Source organism: Triticum urartu, chromosome 2 (genome assembly GCF_003073215.2).
Source record: "Triticum urartu cultivar G1812 chromosome 2, Tu2.1, whole genome shotgun sequence".
Lineage (NCBI taxonomy): Eukaryota > Viridiplantae > Streptophyta > Magnoliopsida > Poales > Poaceae > Triticum > Triticum urartu.
Window position 1 is genome coordinate 663,595,104 of NC_053023.1, and position 25,751 is coordinate 663,620,854.

The 25,751-nt window shown below is 45.9% G+C and overlaps 1 protein-coding gene across 1 annotated transcript; it reads left to right on the forward strand.

The window, feature by feature from the left end:
• Positions 1-9,817: 9,817 nt before the first annotated feature.
• On the forward strand, positions 9,818-10,342 carry LOC125533939. The gene has a single exon (XM_048697263.1). It carries the CDS (start codon positions 9,935-9,937, stop codon positions 10,163-10,165), a length of 231 nt encoding a protein of 76 aa, XP_048553220.1. The 5' UTR covers positions 9,818-9,934; the 3' UTR covers positions 10,166-10,342.
• The last annotated feature ends 15,409 nt before the right edge of the window (positions 10,343-25,751 follow it).

Genomic DNA, 25,751 nt, shown 5'->3' on the forward strand with positions numbered 1-25,751 from the left:
TACTGGTAAAGATTTCTAGATAGAAAGTTAAGAGATGAAAAGCTACAATGCCACACAAGATAAACACTAGCCCCTCAAATATGGTGATTTCAACAATCTTTTTGCACATGGATGTTTCAGATAAAGAGCTACCTAGAGTTCAAGCTCCATTTTGCATTTCTGATTTAACCTTTTTTGAAAGGTTCTTATAATACAGGAAACACTTTATATAGAAACTCTACCTTGAGTGTTTATTACCTGACACTTCTGCTGAACTTATCGCAGGATACCAGAATATGGGTTGCTTTAGACTTTCCTTGAGGAACTGGTGACAAAATACAGAGAAACCAAGTTTGTTAAATTATCTCCACTAACTATATTCCCAACTACCCATATAGGATGTTTCCAAAAGGATTTTTGTTGGTCTGCAGCAGCTTTGTGGAACAAAATGCACACCTGAATGTAAGTTATATGACACAATCAGTTTCCATTATCTTAGTTCAAGTATTCTTTTTCTGAGGTTAATTAAAGTTACTCTTCTTTATTTAGTTGGCTAGACAAAAAAATAACAGCGTGTGTGGCTATGTTAAAGTTGCAATTACCCAATCGCAGTATACAATTTACAATATTTGTGTATACTGTCATCAAGATGCCTTAACGTGAGTAATCTTTGATCTTAGGATGAGAATTCTCTTTTTGTACTAAGAGGGACCATGTTCATTATGACATGCATTTCTATATATTAGATATATGGTCCTAATGTAATTTTGGCTTGCGACATATGGCAAAAGAAAAGAAAAAGATTGAGGTAAAAAATTTAGGAGTGCGTAACAGAGTGGCATGCCTAGTTCACAGTTATACATTCTTGTTACAATTAAATCAAGCATCTGCTAGGAATAAGGAACGGCAATAATTTTTCTTGGTCATTTACAATACATTGAACTGATGTGAGCTTTCCTTCGATAAATGATCAATCCGAGAATATTTAAGCATTACATGTGGCTTCCATCTCCTCATGCTGAATTTTCATTTTGTTTATTTCATCTGTTGCAGTGGCGCATTGCCAGTCGGTTCTAGTACCGAACCATGGGCAGGGTGGCAGTAATTCATCCTATAACAATGTCATAGAAGGCATTCACAGGAAGTTCATAGAGAAGCTTGTCATCCAGCAGGAAGGACGTTGAAGATGAAGATGATGCATGGCTAAGTTGTTGATGGAAAGGTCGAGAATGGGGCTACTACAAGATAGTTTTACATTTACGTTATACAATGCCAGTTTCATGGTTAATAAATAGGAGATCATGTAATATCTTTATCAGATTGTGTTCCATGTAATGCAAACCGATTTGATTAAATATATAAAATCTTTCTGTTTAGTGGATTGCTGCTCCTTACTTCGTTGTTCGTAATATATAAAATGCCAGTAATTGTTCAAGCTCTGCACAGATGCATGGACGTGCTGCACTGGTTTGTAATGTGAAAATTGGTTTGTGTAGGGTAATCAGCAACGTATACAAAGTGTTGTTTTGCTGTAGATATATATGTTGCTATCGTGCAACGCTTTTACATGCTGAATAGCAACGCAACTATATGTGTTGTTGTAGATCCTTCCAACGCCACCAACGGCAACGGATACTAATGCGTTGGTGTAGACCTTAGCAACACATATATGGACATTAGGCAACGCAACGATGCGTTGCTAAAGGGGGGTTCCCGTTGTAGTGTGTTGTTATTGCTCTATAGTTACCCACACTTATATTCTGTCTATTCTGCTTTGTCTGGAACAAATATTATTTGAACTATGTCTCTATCTTGATTTGACAAAAAAACTAGAATGATATAGACCATAAAGTGACCATGGTACATAGATATATGTTTGTTTCATGCTGTTATCATGTCCACTTTACTACCGAACTCATTTACCAAAATGAGTTTCATATACAACATGGTAAACATGTGATGTGTCTGCTTGTTTCTCTTTTAGAACGCGGACAAAATGTTGGAGAACAGTGCCGCGTTATCCAATGGTAAAGGAGGTAATGCAGATAAGGTTCAAGATAGTGAGACATCCCTGTTGGTCTCCAAGAAAGCTGATAAAAACTATCTTGACGACAGTGAGGGAACCCAAAAGTCCTGTCATGATGTAGTGTTCGAGTTACTGGCCACTACTGCTGGCACAAGCTCTTCAAACTCGCTGCCTGAATCAGTTCGTCTTCTTAAGTCTCAACTTCAAGTTGAAAGACATCGATCAGATGTGCTGCGACAGGAAGCTGAAGGACTAAGGAAGTCCCTGCAGAATTACGATGCATATTTTCTGGTGCAACAGCAAGCGCTGGAGGATTTAAGCGCCAAACAAGAGAAAGTTAATAAGCTTGCTAAGCATCTTGCCAGCATTATGGGTACCCAGGATATTGTTTCTTGAGATCTTCTGAAGTGGTTTCAGTTCTGGATTTGCTTTGCTGCGGCGTTTATTTGCGCTGGTCGCCAACTTTGACAACTAGTGTATATGATATGCTGCTTTGTTCCCTATATTTGCACTGGTGGCGAACTTTGATGCCCAGTGGATGTAATATGTGCAATAGCCGTGATAGCCTAGCGTTAGTTGCTTGCTTATTTATTTCCTTGTTGTCTTGTTTATTTGTTTGCTTGTAGTCATTGCAGTTCTTTTTCCGCGGTTAGCTAGTGGCTGCAATAACCTATTTTTTAAAACTAGGCCACAATAACCATGGGCAAATATTTACTGTAGTGACACTGGGCCTCCTACTGGCCGTAGAAATAGTGGGCCTTCTACGGGCCGTAGAAACAATGGGCCTTCTACTGGCCGTAGAAACAATGGGCCTTCTGCGGGTCGTATTATCAATGGGCCTTATACGGGCCGTATAATCGATTGGCCAAACATGGGCCAAACAGACCGCATTATGGCCGTAAATGGGCTAGAGTTGGAATCGTCCATTCATGGGCCGACCATAACGGGCCATCGTTAATAGGCCGTATTTGATGACGCTATGAAATCGGCCCAACGTATTAATGGACCACAAACGGGCCGACTGTAACCACGGGCTGAATTTGGCCCACAAGCAAAAAATGACAGTAACGGGCCGTAAGTAAACGAATGCTGGAAATGAGCCCAAGAATAAATGGGCTCTGAGAAGGCCGAAAGATAACATGGGCTGGAAACGGCCCAACGGAATAACGGGCCGTTAATGGGTATAAAGTGATACACTGTTCATTACGGGCCAGTTTCACCACGGGCCGTTAATGGGTGTAAAGTGATACACTATTCATTACGGGCCAGTTTCACCACTGGCCGTTAGTAGGCCAAGAGTTACATAGGGCCTCATATGGGCCGAAAGACGTCATGGGCCATACATGGGCCAGAAGTGAAAACGGGCTGGAATCATATTGGATGGCCCAGATGACGCTACTGGGCCTAATTCGGATAGGGTGTAACGGGCCTTGGGTTAGCGGGCTGTAAATGGGCTATATTCGAACAGGCCGTTAACAGGCTTTCCATGGGCCGGCCCACCAGCTTTTGACCAAGTCAAACGGGCCGGCCTTTTCACAGGAATGGGCCTCTGTTGGGCCGTGCCACGTGTCGACGTATCATAGGCGCCTTTCCGTCCAATGAGTGGTTGACATCTGTCCCAACGATGACCGACACGTGTTTCCTCCAAGCAATGATGATTTTACACGTGGAAAATCCCCATTGGTCGGGGCTGTTAACGGGTTATCGGATCCAAGACCCAACCCGATAGCTTAACGGTGTTCCGTTACGGTGGATGCCATGTGTCGGTCACCCTTGACCAAAGCACTTCTGTGACATGCGATTTATCATCATGGAAGTGGACACTTCCATGATGATAATTTTGGTAATGTCATGGAACACTTCTACGGCAGCACAGGTATGACTATCTTGATTCTGTCATAAATTTTTCATGGATGTACACGCATGACAGAAAATGCGACCTACTATGACAAACACGTATCATCATGGAAGTGTATTTTTTTTGTAGTGACTCCGTGCCGAAGACAACCACTGATCTAGGGAGAGGACCCTCACAAAGACCTTTCGATGGACGACGCAATCCGCAAAAGGTCCGCAATCGTAAACCAGTGTCACATAGATCTATCATTGCGGACATGATGACTACGGCCCATCCGGCGCCAGCTTTGATGGGACATCCAGATCAAGCAGTGATCAAGATCCCCATACGCAGCTCCGGCTCGGCCTCAATCATGCCGACTGCCTCCTCTTCCTCCGGCAGGGCCATCCCACACTAGCACATGCAAGACCTGTCGTCCTTCTGCATGACACGGCGGCCACCATGGTTGATGCGGCGAGGGGGGAGGCTGGGGGCGTGTGAGCGTCGGAGCAACGCAGATCCAATCGACCACCGGTGGGAAGGCCAGCCCACATGCGTGAAGAGCGAGTTTTAGCGGAGATGGGATCTAGGAGGGCCGAAGCACGCGTTGAACAGCCTTGGAATTGGAGGGGATCACGTCACCTACTTTGAGGCGCCGCCTTCGCCGCCGCCAGCGATGGTGGCGTGGTTGTGGTGGTTGTGGCCTGTGGCAGCTAGGGTTGGGGCGCCCCGGTGTCGCCCCTACCACAACTTAATTGGAGACCCCAAAGCTTGCCCGAAGCTTTACACCAGATTGATTGAGCTCTGCGACACCACCAACCATCTAGGGCGCCCAAGTACCCAAGAGGCACAAGCTCTAGGGTGCCCAAATACCAAGAGTAATAAGCTTATAAACTTGCACTTCCACATATCATGGTAGAGAACTCAAACCGATGCAACTAATGTAATGGCAAGAACACACGAAGTTCTCAAGTCCATCACTCTCAAATCCCACCAAATCAATGAAAGCTATGGAGGAATATGAGAGGAAGAACAAGGAGAAGACAAAAGAACTCCAAGATCTCCAATATGAAAAAGTTTCTTAGGAATGGAGCTATTATTCAATCCAATGCCATGCACTTGCACAATCAGCAATGGATGCTCGATGGACTTTCCTAGAAACCATGGCCAATGGATGGGTTGTACCTCATTTCCCTTCACCCAATTAATCCAAAATGATGGCCACTCCGTTGGCCATAGCATCAGCACCTTGTGCATAACATGAGGAAAAGCCTTTGACATTAGTGAGGGTATAGGTGTGTCGGGGAAGCAGAAGAGCGCCCACTCTGTGGGCATCAAGTTGTGTGGATCATGATTCATAGACAACTGCAATTAGTTGATTATTGAGCTCATGGGAGGGATTTGAGGTACCAGGGGTATGCACTCGATGGCTAGGGGCACCCCCAGGATAGAAACACCACCCATAATAGGCTGATTAGGGTCGCTGATAAATGCCACTGTGGCTACTGGAAGTTGTGGCGTCGCTGTCATTGCAGACATGAACGACGGTGCAGCACTGCTTGGTTGGCACAATCAGCCGAACGTGTCATGGGCATCTGGTTGACGGAGTCAAGAAGCGCAACATAGAGTACCTCGAGGACCTCCTAGGTCATCTCTAGGGAGGCTGAGATGTCGGAGGTGACTACCACAGAGGAAATAACCTCGGTAGTAGTGGTGTTGCTACCGATGGAAGGTGCCATCGTGAGCTGCTCGACTTCCCGATGGATGGGATCGACCACGAACTTGGAGTGGACGGTGGTGGTGGTGTAGTGCATGTCATCGACGCTGGTGACGGCGTCAACCTAGGTCAATCTCCCCATCGAACAGGTGGAGGGTGCCATCTCAGTGCAGATTGGGGATGTGTCGTGGGTGATCACAGTGACCTCCCGGGCCTGGGTGGTGGTTGGGAGGGCATCGGGAATGACCGTGGTAAACAAGGGTGTCGTTGATGAGGCCGCCATCTGGCGTCGTGCCATGGGACACGCCGACTGCGGGGTCAAGACGCCCGAGAGGATCTTGGACATCAGCGTGAACTGCATGTCCATGGCGTCGTAGTGCGCCAGGGTCCGCACATAGTAGCCGTCTAGATAGGCCTTCAACTCTGGATGCATGGTGGTGGAAGAAAATGACGAACAAAAAATGGGTAGAAATAGGAGGAACTCGAGCGGATTTGAGAATCGGAAAGGTGGAGGGCGGCTCTGATACCACGATGTTAGGTACCCACTCACGAATCACTCGAATAACTCCATTACATGGAGATCAAGCTCAGCTACAGAGATTGGGGAAGGAGGAAGGAGGAAGTACATGAGATAGAGGAGGGTAGGGAAAGGAGGAAGCTGTCATGCTATGCCATTCTGATCCAAGCCTGGATGGCTGGCTCGTTGCTTTCCCCTGTGCTAATTTTCGACAGCCCAGACCCAGACCCATGTGTTGGTCACTCTTGGTGGGCTGGCTCCCTTATCGTGGGTCGATATGGCCATAGAAATATTTGGGTCACTCACATTGATGGACGGGAGATAGGGAGGGAAGGACGTGACCATCAATTAATCGCGGTGCTAAGGGCTTCTCCAACGCTGACCCGCAAATATAACAGGTATATGTTTGTTTTGTGTGTGGATGTGGTCCGCGGACATGATGACGAAGTGATACATCCAATGCTAAGCACAAAGTATCCAGTTGGGAGGAGAAAAAGTTGGTGAGAACCATACATGTGGTGGCTATTTGTGGTGTGGTGTTCGGTTGGAAGGAGAGAGAGGAGAGGCAGTGATTAAACCACCTCCCGGCTAGCCGGGGCGGCTGCCCGGGCTCTTCCATGGAATCTAGCTTGAACAACAGCTATAAATATATAGCTAACCATCATTTTTAGGGGCCACCAACTAACAGACTAGAGCGTAGTGTACTTTGCCCCGGCTCTCCGACCGAACTGGCTCCTCCGCTGAGGAGAGGGGGACCATACATGTGAAGAAAGAGAAAATAGAGGAGGACCATCCAAAGGCTTTTGGTTGGTCAAATGAATGTCCGGACTCCGGTATATCTCCCCCACTTTTGTCTTTACTTTGCTGGAAAATAGATGTCCGAACTGCTTGGCGGACCGTACGGGTCCTTATTGGATTGCAAAAGTGAATAAATATGTTCAACCAGACATATACCAATGCTTTGCGGGCATAGTTTAAGAAACCAGACCGGACAGCCAATCGGACCGGGAAAAACCCAAACCGATAGGCTTAACGGTTTTCTAAGCTTTGTGGACCGTTCTGCAATCGAACTGGTGAAAATCGGTTGAACCGCCCGGTTTTGAGGAAAACCGGATGATAAACCAGACCGGCTGAACCGCTAAAAGGATGAGCAAAAGGAAAATATATTTGCTAGTATAAGGGAAATGTATTTCCTACGAGCTGAAGCGGCTATACCTGACCCAATGACTAACTGGGCTACGATTAGTTGTTGTACACATCAAATAAATCCACCACTTACCTTTATTCTGTTAGAAAATTGTACCTACCGAACCATCATCTATATGGACGAACTGACGGTCCGACCGGTGAATACCTGAACCTTTGGGCTCACCGGTTCAAGGCCGGTTTTAAAAACTATGTTTGTGGGTCTCCCTTGAAGATGCCCTAATAGAAAGGTGACTGATAGGCGCCGGTCAACTGGCAGAAACCCTGCGCCGGTAACCTACGAGCCGTTCGATTCACCCCATCCCGCACTATTGATTTTCCCTCTTCTCCTTTCTCAGCCTAGTCAACATGCAGGTCCTACATCGGGGGCTCCTCGTGAGGCACGGCGGCCGCATTCGTTAGCGTAGTTGTCGGTCGCCCTCCGGCAGCACCAGCGTTCTATAGCTTCAAGCCTGCCACCGTCGGCTGAAACATAGGGCGTGTTTCGTAGCTTGTCGCACCGCCGGCGTTGATGTAGTCACCACCGCCTGCCAATCCAGCAAAAAATGACTGGTTCATCCTCGCCGTCGCCGTCGACGCACCGACCGTCGAGCAGATGCAGCATCCACATCGCCGTCGCATCACGGCTCACATCCCCCCTCTCGCCGGTTGCAGGAAACCAGGGCGCATGTCCCAGCATCGTTGTCGCGCCCTCCGCCACTGTTGTAGCTCCTGGAGTTGCCGGTTCCATCAATTTCGCTCGCCGGATGCAGCAAAACAGGGCTCTAGTTCTGGCATCCTTACCGCGCCTGCCGATCCCTTGTAGCTCCCGGAAATGCCGGTTCCAGCACGCTGAGATGCTGGTTCCAGCAAAAAAAGATACACGGTTCCAGCAATTTTCGTCGCCATTGAAAAATGCATGGGTCCCAGCAAGCTGCCGTTGCGCGGCGTCGCAGCACACCGCGACATCAATTCCAGCAATGGAGGTCGACGGTCCCAGCATTTTTCTTTGGCGGATGTAGCTCAGCATGCGTGCCGTCGTAGCAAAATCGCCGTCGCCCGTCGTAGCATTTTTTTGGCCATTTCCAACAGTGGAGGTCGTCGATTCCAACATTTTTCACCACCGGTTGTAGCTCGCCATCCGTGCCATCGCAGTATTTTTCGCCGTCGGACGTAGCTTTTTCTTCGCCGTTTCCAGAAATGGAAAATGCCAGTCCCTGTATTTTTCGTGGTCGTGCATGCCTTCTTCGTCACATGACGGCTCCACCGCTCCAGCACGGCCGGTCCGCTGACATTGGGTGGCGAGGTGGCCGCCAAGGCTCACAACAACCCCACTTCCCCACCTCACGGCTGCCGCCGCAGCTCCCCAGTGCCGCCGCTCCAGCGCGCTGCCGCAGTTCCTCACTTCCCCTGACGTGTGGTGGAGAAAAAAGACGGAGAGAGAGGTCAGGGAGAGATTGAGCGGCTGAGAATGAGGGAAGGATAAGGTTGCCGCCGCTTTTCTCTTGTGGGGCCCCCAGAAGGACGCGTGCAAAGGAGCCGAGCTTGGTTTGCGTCCCTTCGATCAGGCCTAATCTAACGATCAGCACCCATCCAGCCGAAGTTTCAGCCGGTCTGCCGGCAGGGAAGGTTTCCCTAATAGAAACCATGCTCAACATACACGTGGGGGACTTTCACAGGACGGATGCATATGATGGCCAAGAGGGAGAGAGCAAATGAAATATGTTCGCATATATAGCTATGAGGTAAATATAAACTAAGTATATGTTATGTCCATGTATTTGAACAAAATAGGATAACAAATGTTCATATATTGTGCACCTTTTTTTGCTAACTTTGAATTATTGCCCATAGCAAACAAAAAAAAATAAAATGTACAAACAAACGCGCACACTTTGCTGTGTCGTCCCTGATCCGTAGCAGACACACAGAAATTTAATTAGTTATTACAGCTAAAAGAAAATCAAAGTGATGCAAGGGTAGCGTGTACTCCTCCACTGGAACTGGAGAACCACACATGGGCATACCGCTCTAGCAAGCCTGCCGCCCGTGGATCGTGTACACGACCAGCGGGCCGCCCATCGAGACGTACGCGAGCATGTAAAAACCTGTATCTTCAGAACTTTGTCGTCTCTTCACATTCGAAGCAAGTGGTTGCTGACGTTGTTAAAGAAACTAGAGGCAAGGATAAAGGGACAAAAGAGTACTTTTCAGTGTAATTTTATTTTCGAAGGTCGTGCTGTCAACTATGACGCACATAGTTTTGATTTTGCTGGGACGAAGCACATTTAACCAAGTACTCTTTCATTGGGACGTGGACCTCATGTATGATTTGGTCAATCTCATAACACTTCTTGTATCCCACAATATATGTGATTTTTGATGAATAAAACTTGACCTTCCAAACAATTAATGTAAAAACCTCAACAGATTCTTAAAAAAAACCCAATTAATGTAAAAACCGCAGGCAACAGCCGTCCGCGCGCCCGGTCCTGCCGCTGCTTTGGCTGCTTCCCGCCTGCGTCCTCGTCCCCTCCGCTATATACGGGGCCTGCCACATGCCATCCCCGGCGCCGGCCACTCAAAATCCAGACTTTCCAAGGCAAAAAATCCCATTTCCCTCCTCCGATCACCCTCTTCTTTCTTTCCTGCGACCGAGGGGATCGTCGATCGATGGCAACAATGGGCGTGGGCGGAGCGGTGAAGATGATCGTCGGGGCGAAGGTGGAGCGGGTGCTGGCCACGTCCAAGGCGCCCGGCGCTTGCCCGTCCTGTGGCGGCCCCGTGGTGGCGACCGACGTGGAGAGCGAGCGGCGCATCCTGTGCCTCCCGCTGTGCCTCAAGAACAAGCGCAAGTACTCCTGCACCAGGTGTTTCCGCCGCCTCGTCACCATCTACAGCTAGATCAAGCTTCTTCCAGCAGTATCGATCTGTCCATCCTTCGAATAGCCGCGTAGGGAGCCAATCAGTTAATCCGCTCGAGTTCTTTGGTTCTTCTTGGCCGTGGTTACGGCCCTAGAGTAGCTTGCTGGCCTGGCCAATGTAATGGGGATTCTGTGTTAATTCTTCTAGTAGTTCTTAGCTGGTGTATTGATCGTTCCGCGTCATGTGAGGAGCGCTGCGATTGGCACTCTGCTGCAGTAGTAGCAGTGCTTAGCTGGTGTATTGCAGTAAGCTCCCTATCAATGGTGGCAGCGTTAATGCATAGGGCAGTATTGGAAATTTGGAATGCGCTTGCCGTCCGCCTTCATTAAGATGGCAATTAACGTACTGATGGGACCATTTCGCATGGATCGTACACGTATGCAGATACGCAAAAGTACATTGATCCGTCCCGATCGAGCCTCTATAGTGGTGCTCATTGCCGCCGAATCTCTGTCACTGGCTCACTGCATGTATTGTGCCGATCACTGGCCACTGCAGTAGCAGCAGCCACCGATAATGGTGACGCCAGGCTTTGGCCGGCCGTAGCATTCTACATGCTCCCACAAGCCACAGCAGCCGGCCGGCCGTTCGTCAGTCGGTCCGTCCGTTGGTTACCTGTTCCTTTCGGCGGAATATCACGTACTACGACGTAGTACGAGTTAAAATCCACACGATTAGACGGGCGGACGGACGCGTCGACCTGCGCATTAGCCGTCCCCCCAATCTGAACGCGCAAACGAGCGGGACGAAAGATGTGTTCAAGGTCCATTGGGATCTCTTTATTACTGGTTGCCGAAAGGAAAATTGGTAGCAACGCATCGAGAGAGTGCCGTCTGCCGGGATGTGATCTCTGGATTGTTTCGAGTTCCAGGCACCAAGATGCGTTCAGGGATTAATTACGATTATCCTCCAAACGAAAGGGGAAGGTTTGTGCGTGCAAGCCATGCGATGGGCGCCACAATTAGTCGGCGTCTAACGAGAGATCGCCACACATGTATAACACGATTTATTTTTCAAGAGAGGCTCGCCGGCGAACCTGCATGTCCATACACCACAGAGAAGAGGGGGAGGGTAGGTAGAGAAAAAGATAGGCAAGTTTGCCCAGCACGTGTGGGCGGAAAGAAATACTACTATACTATACTACAGTAAGTAGAAATCGAGAACATGGATAGAGACATATGGATATGCAGATTCATGCATCGCGTCGCGTCGCATCGCATTGGTAGGGTGTGGGATGGCATGCTAGGAAATTGCGCCGCAGGAGTAACAGACGACCGATCGAGCTGCATGCATGGCTGTGCACTCGTACACGCGCTTCTGCACAAAATCGACCGATGTTGATGCTACTCATCTGCTCATGTAGATATTACTGCAGTAGTCTTGCGACTACTTGTAGTAGCTACAGAAGCAGGCAAGAAGCTTCGACGGACGCTACGAAGGCTCCTTGTGATTGTGAATGAATGAAACAGAGAAAAGAGCACAGGGGATGGGAACCAGTAATGTGCGTGCGTGGATATCAGATAAGGAAGCCGCTGATTGGCTCGACCATGACCGAGTGGAACCAACTCATCCGCAAAACTGATAGCGACGACAGAGGACGTCGCTCGTCGCAACTACCGAAAAACGGGAAGCTAAAGACCGGAGGTTGGGGTCATCGGCATGCGTCGTCGAGTCTATTTATGCGTCTCCGGTCATATCTTGCGCCCACCACCGGCAGGTCGGGGACATTTACACGGGCAAGGAAGATTCGTACTAATTTCCCATCAGAATTAGCGTGCGTATTAAATTTCTCATCACCACGCAAACACGTCTGTGACAATATCCATCACCACCCACACGTGCATACAGGTCAATAGCATACAAATTAGGCCGGTTATAGTGGAGAGTAACTTATATTAGTGTCATACATATGTCATTAGTCTAAGTTACTACTCCTTCATAGTGCAAAGTAACATAGTAATAGTGTCATAGATTGCTTTATTTATTAGCTCATAGACTCATTTTGCCTCGAAAAGCGCTATGTTACAGTAACATATTTATATTACTACAAGCACCTCTTTTCTTATTAAATATTTGCCAAATAAGCAAAATTGTCTTGGGATATGTTAAGTTACTAGTACCTAAGTTACCCCCACTATGACTAGCCTTAAAGGTCAATAGCATATTACTCCCTCCTTCCCGATTTATAGGACTTATCTCAAAAATTTCGGTTTTCCGTTTTATAACTCTCAATTTGATTGTTCCCCATCACATGTTCAGATTTCAAAGTGCATTAATTCATTGCATGTAAAGATTATGAGAAACTTGATCAATGCATGCAGTTCATGCATGCATGCATTGCAATTAATGCATTGGTAAACATAATTCTTTGAGAAAAATAAATGCATTAATTGAATGCTTTTACAAATCATGAAAATTATTCACCACTCATCATCTATTTTGATTGGTGAGATTTTTGAATCGAGCCCTATAAACCGGAAAGGAGGTAGTAGCATACATTACATCCTTCAGCAGGTGTGCTGGTCACCCTGCCCTAGAAATGCAACAAGAGTGAACAGATTTAAAAGTTGCATTTCTAGCTAGGCAGATGGCACACGATGCCCAAATAGCGTTTGGCAATGCCCAAAATAATAATAAAAAGACGCGGTCGGTTGCACAACGCTATCCAAGGGCGCGCAATTTCAGCATGTGGGCGTATTGTTTGATGTGGGACTTTGTGAGGACAATCTTAGAAGCAACTTGAGAGCAACAACAAGTAATCTCTTCCGAGTAGCTTGGTTTACAAAGACAGGCCAAACCACAAAACTTGCAAACCCAAATAGAGTCGCTAGACGGTACGGCGCGGATCATAATGTGGATTAAGCACAAAGCCTTAAATGAACACAAAAGAGCCGGCACTCAACGTAAACTAGTGCTCGTACTAATAGCACCGGTTGTCTGCAAACTAAGCTCAGAAGTAAGAAATCTCATTCCCATCTTACGAGGAACATATAGGGAATATACCATAGTTTTAAATAGCCTATAGCCCGGTATAGTCTTTTCAGCAAGGTGCCGCTAAATGATCGCCTTCACAAATAGCCCGCTATAGCTTCGCTATAACTGATTTGGAGGCCCGCCACTATTTTCCATAGCCCGCTATTTAAAACATTGGAATATACTTATAGTAGAGGCACCTAGTTACTAGGTGTGAACATGGCTCAAAGTGAATAAGACCCAGGTTGTAGAGGGAGCAAACTGATGAAGACTCACACAGTAAGGCTGGTTGTAATGGTAGTATCATAGCTAGTATCATGCATGCCAACTAGGCAATTTTAATGAGGTGTCATAGCATTAAATGAAATAAAAGAGAGTGGAGTATCATATCATGATACCGTATCATAATAAATGCTATGCTACTTTGTGTCACGCATGGCAATAAATAAAGTAGTACATGATACTAATATATGATACTATGCATTAGGGAGGTAGTATCATGCACTAGTATCATATGCATGATACTAATATATGATACTCCTCATTACAACCAGCCTAAGTAATTATGTCACAACTTGCACAACTATTGACTCAAGAACTTAAAACGTGCACCATTTGTTGTGCTTGCAAGTTGGGTTCGGATAGCATCATCTCCTACCTCCGGTCTTTAACTAATAAAACTTATCCGAAAAACTTAATTGGCACTGAACATGCTAGACAATTTCGAATTAATCTGATTTTAGGTGGAAAGCTGCAGCTTGAAACATGACGTGGCATCTCTCTGTCAATTAGCAATGGAAACTCTGACATAGATAATTGTGTTGGAACAAATCTTGTTATTATTGTTAGGATGAGATCATGTTTGATTCATTGCATGGCACTGTTGCCGTGGACTTGCATTAGTAGTGAGCTATGTACTAGGTTTGCATAGGGTTGGCAACATGGCGCAGCGGCTGGATCAGCAGCGCACAGAGGCGAGTGCGCGCGAGCAAATCGGCAAGCCAGGAGACGTTAGCATATGCAATACTAGATCACTTAGTATGTGTGTTAGTCAGTTGATAACTAGCAAGTTCGTGAGCCAAAATACTAGTATCTCTAAAGGCGTTGAGTTAGTTGAGACACACACACACGCACGTAGAGTTGAGTTGGTCCTGAGAGTGGCTACATGTACGTGAGTTAGGGGTCAAGTTAGTTGTGTTAGTGGAGGAGAACGTGTGCATGCATGAGAGAGATAAACGGATCAAGCCGGTGTGTGGCTTGGCCGTGCGTGTGTTGCAGGTTTCCTACTTAAGGCATTGTACCCATGTTATTTAGTGATAAGAAGATAAGGGCATGTCCAACGCGGCGCTTAAACACAGGTGTCAGGGTCTAAATCCCGGTCAATTAGCGGTTGCTTTCTTTAATCCTGGTGTCAGGTGAAGCGTCGACGCAAAAGTGTGCATCGAGCGCCAGGCATTTTTCCTTCCCGCTGTAAGCGCCCAGGCTGTTTGATTAGCCCATGTCGTTAGCATCTGTCGTTGTAAGTCCGGGCGCTTAGATGACTTTTTAATTTTTAATTTTTAATTTTTCCTTCATTAGCGTCTATACAAGCGGCTCCGATGCCCCAATGAGAAAAGGCACTATATATGTATGTGTGCCAAAGTGTGTGTATCTTCTTCTTCCTTGCGTTCATGTGCCTTAGTCTTCTCCTTCCTCTTGGGCTGCTTCAACAAATTGCTTTTCCGAATTGCTAAATCTCAGTCGAGTGGGACTTAACGAAGTCTCAGTCGATGTTATCTCTATTCTTATAAAAAAAACCAAGTTGGTGATGATGGTGTGCCTGCCATCTTGCAATATAGACCGTCCGATCTATATCTGACGGATAGAAAACAAATTATGGCAATTTTGCAAAAAGATATCCGCGCCTCTCTCCATATCTGCGGATAAGCCCTTCCCTCGTTCATATTTATCTCCCACAACCTTATTGTTGAGCAACTAAAAAAGAAGCTTCTGGAACAATCTGTCATGGTGGCCGCTGTCGGCATCGTCCATCCCCATGCCTCCACTCAGTCCGACCACTAATCACCACCATGCCCCACTCCTCCTCATCTAATCTCTCATATTTCTCGAGATATCATTAGTTTTTACACATGAAATTACTCCCACATGGGCTAATCACAACAGGCGTTCTGTAAAAAAATGCATCTTGCACGGGCATCTTGCTAGTATTCATGAGATCTTACGTGGAAATCCGTGTAATTTTTTTTAAAAATATTTCTCCTTTTTATATGTTCGGTCACTTGACTGAGACTTCATTAAGTCTCACTCGAATAAGATCTAGCCACACCCACTGTTTTTCTTGTGTCTTCCCACGGCTTCTCCACTAGTGTAACTTTAGTATAAGAGTGTTCTTTGCACTTGGATGCTCTAATCACGAACTATAACTGCTATTTAAATGAACTTGATAATATTTTGTTTACAATATGTCAACTTTACGTAGAATAAAATATGCATGCCAAACAAACATAGGAGCACAATGTGACAAAGGAAAGGGGTGTGCCTATTTATGTGATTTTGGCTTTGGATTTTGTAAGCCAAAAGCAAATAAATATGTGCTTATTAGGCTTATGAGCCAAAACCCAAAAGCTAGAGTTAAGCCTAGCCAAACACCCACATAGTATCTTTCTGATTTTGTCCTGTTAATTGCGCCCTGAATTTTAGCAGTGTTGAGACAATGTTGGATAGAGCCATAATATTTTCACGGGACATTTTTCATTGCGAGAACATGCAAACTAGGCGCTCACAATGAGGAAAAAATATGTCGCTTTTGATCTCACTTGGGTGAGTGAACTCAAGGCATACCATCAAACATTCAATTGTTTTGTTACAACACCGCTACAATAACTTTTTGGAGGTTCAAAGAAAGTTGTGAGGAAAAATCTTCTGACACAATCACATGCAACATAAAAGGTAGCATGAATAATAATTGTAAAAAGTACGCAATAGGTTGTTTTGTAGTTTGCAAGGTGAACAATAGGTTGTTCTGCAGGCTTTAGATTTTCTCTCTTTTTTTCCTTTCCTCTTATAACATACTATTTGTATTAATGAAAATTTGCCGTAGAACAATTGTTCTACGGTGTGCGGCTCAAAAAAAAGGGTGAAACATATGCACTTATGTAATGACGTCAATACACACATCAATACACATGCAACTTATGCAAAAGAAACTCGAGATAATTTGCAATATAATAGATTTATGTATGAAATATTTAAATGTCATGAGTCACTTACCTCTCGGCACATCCGCGGGCACGCCCAGTTCCACCGTCTCTCCATGCACTAGCAACATTTTTTGGCAGCCATGGCTGCAACCTCTCCCATAGCGTGCCTGGGGTCCACCACATTTTCTTTGTGGCCTATCCATAGAGGTGAGCTCCACATAGAGGGGCGTGATGGCGAGCCACCATATGCGCTTCACTTCCTCTAGTTGGAAGTGGAATACCTTCGGTCGACGGAGGGCTCTTATCACTTACATCACGTGCTAGTAATTCCACAGTGCATCTCACATGGAGCTCCACGGCAACATTCTCAATTAGTGTCCATATCATCATCATCATCATCATCATGCTGCCTTCCTCACACTCCTCTTTGTCCCCACCCAAAGATTGCAGCGAGTACCTATTGGGCATATATCACCCACATCCCCTAGACGCCACTTCAGAGCGACGCACTTTACCTCGCCATGTTGTTGGACCTTATGCATTAGCTGCGCGGAAACTTTTTTTAGATGATTGTTGCGCAAAATCGTGTGTGCTTTTATGTTGGTGGTTGTTGATAGCAGCAGCAGACAGACTCACTATTTTGGCTGTCACTTCATTGTGTTGTGTGAAGTCGATGATTGTAGCCAGGTAGTATTTAGGTGGCAGATAGGGTAAGTGTAGGTGTCTCGGGCATCTGTGAGCTCCTTTGCCTAGGCATCTGTTGGGCTTGACGGGTGGGAACAACTGCTTGCTAGTGGGCAACAACTGATCACAAAAAATTGCTTGTCATAGCGCCTCACACCCGTGTTGTCCCGACTCTACTCAAACATAGCCACATCTCTTTGCACTATCAAAATGTGGGACGATGCTCGCGGTTCTCTCTGTGCATCATGTTTCAAAGCTTTCTATGGTTTCAAATATGATGTACAATGAATATTCATTTTACTATGGACTTTGCCCGGAGAACGGAAGATGTATGTTTCTCTAGTTTAAAAATAGCAATGGATCAAACTAGTTGACCCAAGAAAAATGAATAGACAACTATTACGAACAAACAATGTGTGGAGGATAGAAGCAAAAGCGGTCCATGACCCACAATAACAACATTAATGATAAGTCAAAAACTCTAGAGGGAATGTGGGATCTCTTCTAACCATGTCTTCTCCTAAATGCAAAAAAATGCATGCATACCTGTTAGTAACGCTATATGGGCAGCCGTTTCCATATTGGCCTGCTTCAGGCGTCCGTCATCGCTGCAGTCTTTGGGATCCCCCGTCAAAGAGGGAGGGGGAGTAACAAGAGCCATCAAATTGCAACAAATGACCAATTTGGATGGCTACAATACTTGTGCAATATCAACTCTACTGCCCAGGATCCTAACCCCTCAGTCATATAGTCACTTTCATCACCACGAAGAATTGTAACCCTTGGTACACACATGGATCGATGCCAAGGTGAGAGTTTGTTTTATATTCAAGTGTGCATTCACTTTTCTTTTCACTTCTAGATCCTCTAAACTTCTCCTGACTACATAAGATCCATTGCCATGTAACAAGAATTTTAATTATTGAAAGCATGCAAGAAGAACCTTATCCTACTATCACTTTGCACTACTTAGACCAACTCACGCCAGCTAGAATGAACTGGCTATGCTAGGGGAATTATGGTGCTTGTCCTTTTTGGTATGGTGTGTGGAATGCCTTTAAGGAAAGCACATGATACAAATCAGTGCATGGATCATGACCACTCAGCCTCTCTGGTCATAAAGTCAATGTGGTGATACCCTCGCTCCTGTCGAAGGTCATTTTAACTAGTAGAAAACAGGGCTTTGGTCCAGGCCGGGTCAGCCCATTAGTCCCGGTTCAGTCCAGAACCGGGACCAATGGGGGCATTGGTCCTGGTTCGTGAGCCTAGGGGGCCGGCCGGGCCACGCGGGCCATTGGACCCGGTTCATCTGGACCTTCTGGTCCCGGTTGGTGGGACGAACCGGGACCAATGGGCCTCGCTCCTGGCCCACCACCATTGGTCCCGGTTGGTGGCTTGAACCGGGACCAAAGGCTCCCCTTTAGTCCCGGTTCATGCCACCAACCGGGACCAATGAAGTACCTATATATACCCCCTCGCGTAAGAGCAGAGCACACTGCTCTGTTTTTTTCTGGCCGAGGGGGAGAGGGCTTGGTGGTGCTCTAGCTCACCTCCTATGCACACAAGGTGTTCGATGGAATGCCCGAGCCACACTACTTAAGCTTTCTCCTCTCCAATCTCGACCTCCAAGCTCCATTTTCCACAATATTTGTCTAGGTTTAGCGGTCCGTCACGCCCCGTCCCCGTCTTCACCGCCGTCGATCACCCGCGCCGAGCTCATCGCCGGCACCACCGTGGTGAGCCTCTTGTTCTTATCTTCTTTCTGAAAGGAAAAATATTCTTACTTGTATGTTTACATAGATACTTGTATTATTTTCTTACTTTTATTATTGCATCTTATATAGTGCGATGGTTTTGGTATCCGCCCCCGTCGGCCCTCGTCCTATCTATGATTCGGATGTGGTATATATTATCTTTATAACTATTGGTTCATTTATTGTTTATGAAAATTATGCCGACCAACGTGACATAGATTTTATTTATGTAGGATGTATGTGAATCGGAAATGCCAACCGACCGTATTGTCGAGAGGTTAAATTTAGTTGAAGAAGAAAACAATTTGTTGAAGGAAAAAATAAAAAAAATTGAGGAGGAGAAGATGATATTGGAGTTGCATGTTGCGGATGTCGTCGATGATCACAAGATCAAGATGGATGCAATGCGCTTGAAGATTAGAAAGATTAGAAAATATGCCATTCATACCGAGGCTTGGTATCATTATGCCGTTGGATCAATTGTTACCTTGGTTGCGATTATGATCGCATTTGTTTTCGCATTGAAATGTTTTACATAGTTTCAATGTATGGTTTAATTAATTAGATGCTCTGGAGAGCTATATGTTGTTAGATGAGAACTATGTATGCACTTCGGTTTTAATGTGATGATGAACTTCTATTAATTTGGACACTTAATTATATATAATGCACACAAATGAACCGGCAATGGATGTACGGTGACAGACACACCTATGAGTACATTAAGGGCGTGCATGAGTTTCTCGATGCGGCTAAGGCAAACAAGCAGAATGCTTTTATGTGTTGTCCATGCACTGAATGTGGGAATACGAGGTCTTACTCTAACCGGAAAATCCTTCACTCCCACCTGCTTTACAAGGGTTTCATGCCACACTATAATGTTTGGACGAGGCACGGAGAAATAGGGGTTATGATGGAAGACGGCGAAGAAGAAGAGTACGATGACAACTATGTGCCCCCTGAATACGGTGATGCTGCAACGGGGGGAGCTGGTGAAGATCAAGAGGAACCAGACGATGTGCCCAATGATGCTGCAACGGGTGAAGCTGCTGAAGATCAAGAGGAACCAAACGATGTGCCCGATGATGATGATCTCCGCCGGGTCATTGTCGATGCAAGGACGCAATGCGAAAGTCAAAAGGAGAAGCTGAAGTTCGATCGCATATTATAGGATCACAAAAAAGGGTTGTACCCCAATTGCGAAGATGGCAACACAAAGCTCGGTACCGTACTAGAATTGCTGCAGTGGAAGGCAGAGAATGCTATGCCTGACAAAGGATTTGAGAAGCTACTGAAAATATTGAAGAATAAGCTTCTAAAGGATAACGAATTGCCCAACAGTACATACGCAGCAAAGTAGGTCGTATGCCCTCTAGGATTGGAGGTGGAGAAGATACATGCATGCCCTAATGACTGCATCCTCTACCGCGGTGCATACAAGGATCTGAACGCATGCCTGGTATGCGGTGCATTGCGGTATAAGATCAGACAAGATGACCCTGGTGATGTTGACGGTGAGCCCTCCTAGGAAGAGGGTTCCTGCGAAGGTGATGTGGTATGCTCCTATAATACCACGGTTGAAACGTCTGTTCAGAAACAAAGAACATGCCAAGTTGATGCGATGGCACAGTGAGAACCCAAAGAAAGATGGGAAGTTGAGAGCACCCGCTGACGGGTCGCAGTGGAGAAAAATCGAGAGAAAGTACTGGGATGAGTTTGCAAAGGACCCAAGGAATGTATGGTTTGCTTTAAGCGTGAATGGCATTAATCCTTTCGGGGAGCAGAGCAGCAATCACAACACCTGGCCCGTGACTCTATGTATGTATAACCTTCCTCCTTGGATGTGCATGAAGCGGAAGTTCATTATGATGCCAGTTCTCATCCAAGGCCCTAAGCAACCCGGCAACGACATTGATGTGTACCTAAGGCCATTAGTTGAAGAACTTTTACAGCTGTGGAATGGAAACGGTGTACGTACGTGGGATGAGCACAGACATGAGGAATTTAACCTTAAGGCGTTGCTGTTCGTGACCATCAACGATTGGCCCACTCTCAGTAACCTTTCAGGACAGACAAACAAAGGATACCACGCATGCACGCACTGTTTAGATGACACCGAAAGTATATACCTGGACAAATGCAGGAAGAATGTGTACCTGGGCCATCGTCGATTTCTTCTGACCAACCATCAATGTCGAAATAACGGCAAGCATTTCAAAGGCGAGGCAGATCACCAGAAGAAGCCCACCATGCGTACCGGTGATGACGTACTTGCTATGGTCAATGATTTACACGTAATCTTTGGAAAGGGTCCCGGTGGACTAGCTGTTCCAAATGACGCTGAGGGACACGCACCCATGTGGAAGAAGAAATCTATATTTTGGGACCTACCCTACTGGAAAGACCTAGAGGTCTGCTCTTCAATCGACGTGATGCACGTGACGAAGAACCTTTGCGTGAACCTGCTAGGCTTCTTGGGCATGTATGGGAAGACAAAAGATACACCTAAGGCACTTGAGGACCTGCAACGTTTGCACGAAAAAGACGGCATGCCTCCGAAGCAGTATAAAGGTCCTGCCAGCTACGCTCTTACGATAGAAGAGAAAGAAATCTTCTTTGAATGCCTGCTCAGTATGAAGGTCACGACTGGCTTCTCGTCGAATATAAAGGGAATAATAAATATGCCAGAGAAAAAGTTTCAGAACCTAAAGTCTCATGACTGCCACATGATTATGACACAACTGCTTCAGGTTGCATTGAGGGGGCTTCTACCGAAAAACGTCCGATTAGCCATTGTGAAGCTATGTGCATTCCTCAATGCAATCTCTCAGAAGGTGATCGATCCAGAAATCGTACCAAGGCTAAGGAGTGATGTGGCGCAATGTCTTATCAGTTTCGAGCTGGTGTTCCCACCATCCTTCTTCAATATCATGACACACGTCCTAGTTCATCTAGTCGACGAGATTGTCATCCCGGGGCCCGTATTTCTACACAATATGTTCCCCTTTGAGAGGTTCATGGGAGTCCTAAAGAAATATGTCCGTAACCGCGCTAGGCCAGAAGGAAGCATCTCCATGGGCCATCAAACAGAGGATGTTATCGGGTTTTGTGTTGACTTCATTCCTGGCCTTAAGAAGATAGGTCTCCCTAAATCGCGGTATGAGGGGAGACTGACTGGAAAAGGCACTCTTGGAAGAGACTCAATAATATGCAGGGACGGATATTCTTGGTCTCAAGCACACTACACAGTTCTACAGAACTCTACCTTGGTGACCCCGTATGTCGATGAACACAAGAACAGTCTGGGCTCCAAACACCCGGAGCAGTGCGACGACTGGATTACATGTGAACACATCAGGACTTTCAGCAGTTGGTTGGAAACACGTCTCAGAGGTGACAACACTATTTGTGATGAGTTGTACTTGTTGTCTAGGGGACCATCTTTGACTGTATTGACTTACAAAGGATACGAGATAAATGGGAATACATTTTACACGATCGCCCAAGATCAAAAGAGCACCAACCAAAACAGCGGTATCCGCTTTGATGCAGCAACCGAGAGCAGAAAGGACACATATTATGGTTACATAGTGGACATATGGGAACTTGACTACGGACCTGATTTTAAGGTCCCTTTTTTTAAGTGCAAATGGGTCAATTTGTCAGGCGACGGGGTACAGGTAGACCCATAGTACGGAATGACAACAGTGGATCTGAAAAATCTTGGGTACACTGACGAACCGTTCGTCCTAGCCAATGATGTGGCACAGGTTATCTATGTGAAGGACATGTCTACCAAACCGAGAAAAAGAAAAGATAAGGAAGCGAATACATCATACGATGAGCCAAAGCGCCACATAGTTCTTTCAGGAAAAAGGGACATCCTGGGAGTGGACGACAAGGCAGACATGTCTGAAGATTATGAAAAGTTTCATGAAATTCCTCCCTTCAATGTCAAGGCTGACCCAAGCATCCTGATAAACGATGAAGATTTCCATGGTTACGGTGCAATAAGCAAATGACACAAGCGAAGAAAAAGTGAAGACTTTCTCCCGCAACTATTATGATGATACCATGCCAACTTTGTAACACACGAACATGCTACCGTTGTCTGTTTTGTACATGCACATGCTATGTGGGTGAAATTATAATACCATGCCAACTTTCAACTTTTTCAGAGTTCATTTGAAATGCTTTAATGTCTTATGGTTCGGCCCTCGTAATACCATTATTCAAATTTTAACTATTCAAATTTGAAAACTAATGGCACTAACAGAAAGTTTATAATTTTTTCTAAAACTGATGGCACTAACAGAAAGTTTATAATTTTTCTAAAACTAATGGCACTAACAGAAAGTTTATAATTTTGCTCCTCGCCCCTGGCCCATGACCATTAGTCCCGGTTTGTGCCACAAACCGTTGGTCCTCGTTGCGGGCAGAGTTTAGTCCCACCTCGCCAACCGAAGGGGGCTCACACTGGTTTATAAGCCCTTCCCTCTCTGCCTTGTTGAGCTCCTCTCAAAGTGAAATAGATGCCCTAATAGAGAAAAGTTTAACCTAAATTCATAGTGAATTTCTCTGAAATTCATAGAAATTTACTATGAATTTAGGTTGAATTTTCTCTATAAGCGCATCTATTCTCATTTTTTTAGTAAGTTAATCACAAACTTGTGATTCACACAAATTTCAAAGAATCCAAATTTTAACTATTCAAATTTGAAAACTAATGACACTAACAGAAAGTTTATAATTTTTCTAAAACTATTTTTATAGTAAAGTTAATCACAAAATAAAATTAATAAAGCAACAAAGAAAACAAAAAAACTAAAAAAGTGTTTTCAAATTTGAAAACTAATGGCACTAACAGAAAGTTTATAATTTTTCTAAAAGTAAAAGCAAAAAGAATAAAAAAATAAAGCAAAAAACAAAAGAAAATAAATAATGCAGAAAACAAAACAAAAAAACTGAAAAAAAAATAGCAACAATAAGTATTTTGTTGTAAGTAATAACAAAATAAAATAAATAAAGCAACAAAGAAAACAAAAAAATAAAAAAGTGTTTTCAAATTTGAAAACTAATGGCATTAACAAAAAGTTTATAATTTTTCTAAAACTAAAAGCATAAAGAATTAAAAAATAAAGCAAAAAACAAAAGAAACTAAAATAAATAAAGGAACAAAAAAACAAAAAAATGCCACCTACTGGGCCCCTACCGCCAGAGGATGATCCTGAGAAGCCAGTTAAAGAGCAATTAATCAAGTCTTTTGCTCTTAAGAGGATGGCAGAACTATTCAGGAGGTGGAAGAAAAAGCTGAATAAGTTTGTCGAAAATAAAGAGACACCAAAATTCAAGGGCATATATGAGAAGATCAGAGATCACTGGCCCGCATTTGTGGCCCACAAGACATCGGAAAAGAGTAAGAAGATGTCGGCGACAAACAAGCAAAATGCTGCGAAGAAGAAGCATCACCATCGCACGGGGTCAGGTGGCTACCTCGTAGCCCGGCCTAAGTGGGCCAAGACTGAGAATGATCTGGTTGATAAAGGGATCGAACCAGAGACAATTAACTGGCCAGACCGTTGCCGGACTTGGTTCTTCGGGGCTGGCAGAACCTTGGACCCTATAACAGGGAAGTGCATTTGGACGAACGATCAAATGGACATACCAGTCAGGAAGCTTCAGCAGTATATCGAAGCAGCGCAGCAAGGGACGTTCTTTCCAGACAGAGAGAATGACGAGCTCACAATGGCCCTCGGGAATGCTGAGCACCCTGGACGGACACGAGGCACGCCAGGCTCCATTCCGTTGAAGGTTGGGTTTCTGGACGCAGGCGGTTACAAATCCCAGGAGAGGCGGAAAAAATTGCAGCAGACCCAAATGCAGGCGCTGCAAGCAAGGGTACAAGCGATAGAGGAACGAGAAGCAAATCGCAGCAAACGTACTGCCGAAGCTTCCCCCGAAGCTACCCCGCCATCTCAGCGGAGAAGCAGCGTGGCTTCCACCGAGCTGCTTCAGCCGGAGCATGCCTTGACGGCTCCTGCCAGCTATCCCGTGGATGCTATCACGGAGTCTCAAAATTGCCACCTTATGACGCAATGGATGAATTTGAAGGTCAAGGTGGCTGTTGGCTCTGTTTATCCTACTGAATCCGGCGCAACTTTTCACTGCCGGCCGATTCCAGAAGGATATGCTAGGGTGATGGTGGATGAAATAACGGAGGGATTTGAGGACCTCCAGCTTGACCACCCTACCGGTGAAGGGGAGACTAGGCTGGGTTCTGCTCTGAAGACTCCATGCCTATGGCGGAAGGAGCTCATCAACCTTCCGAACTGGACGCCTCCGCCTCCTCCTCCTCCTCCGGCAAGTCAGGGCACTCCGCCTCCTCCACCGCCTCCTCCTCCGGCGAGTCAGGGCACTCCGCCTCCTCCACCGCCTCCTCCTCCGGCGAGTGACGATCAGGGCACTCGACCGGCTCCTTCTCCGGCGCGTGGCGGCACTCCGCCTCCTTCTCCGCCTGCGCCGACGCGCTCGAGCAGCCAGCCTCCTCCTTCTCCGCCTCGTCAGCAAGGGCGGAAGAGACCTGCCGCCGCTCAGGCTGCTCCGGCGCGTCGTAGTCCTTCTCCTCCGCCTCGTAAGCAAGTAAAGAAGACAACCGCTCCGTCTGCTCTGCCGGCGTCTAGCAGTACAGCCAGAGGTGGGAGGAAATACAGATTCGGTCCTTCTCTGAAGACTCCAGAGAAGTTACCATACGAGAGGACCCCGGAGGAGAACGCCGAGATCGCACGAGAAGAAGTGAGGAACTACTTTGAAGGGGTGAAAGAAAAGAAACATCCACCTCCAGAGGAGAAGGTAGATCCGGTGAAAGCGAAGCGCACTCTGGCTGCCCTGACAAAACCACCCAAGTCTCTGCCGAAAGGAAACTATGAGCGTTATTGGAAAGGAATTTGCCGAAGC

Coding starts and splice junctions, on each gene's coding strand:
- LOC125533939 (XM_048697263.1), top strand. CDS start 9,935: ATGGCAACAATGGGCGTGGGCGGAGCGGTGAAGATGATCGTCGGGGCG.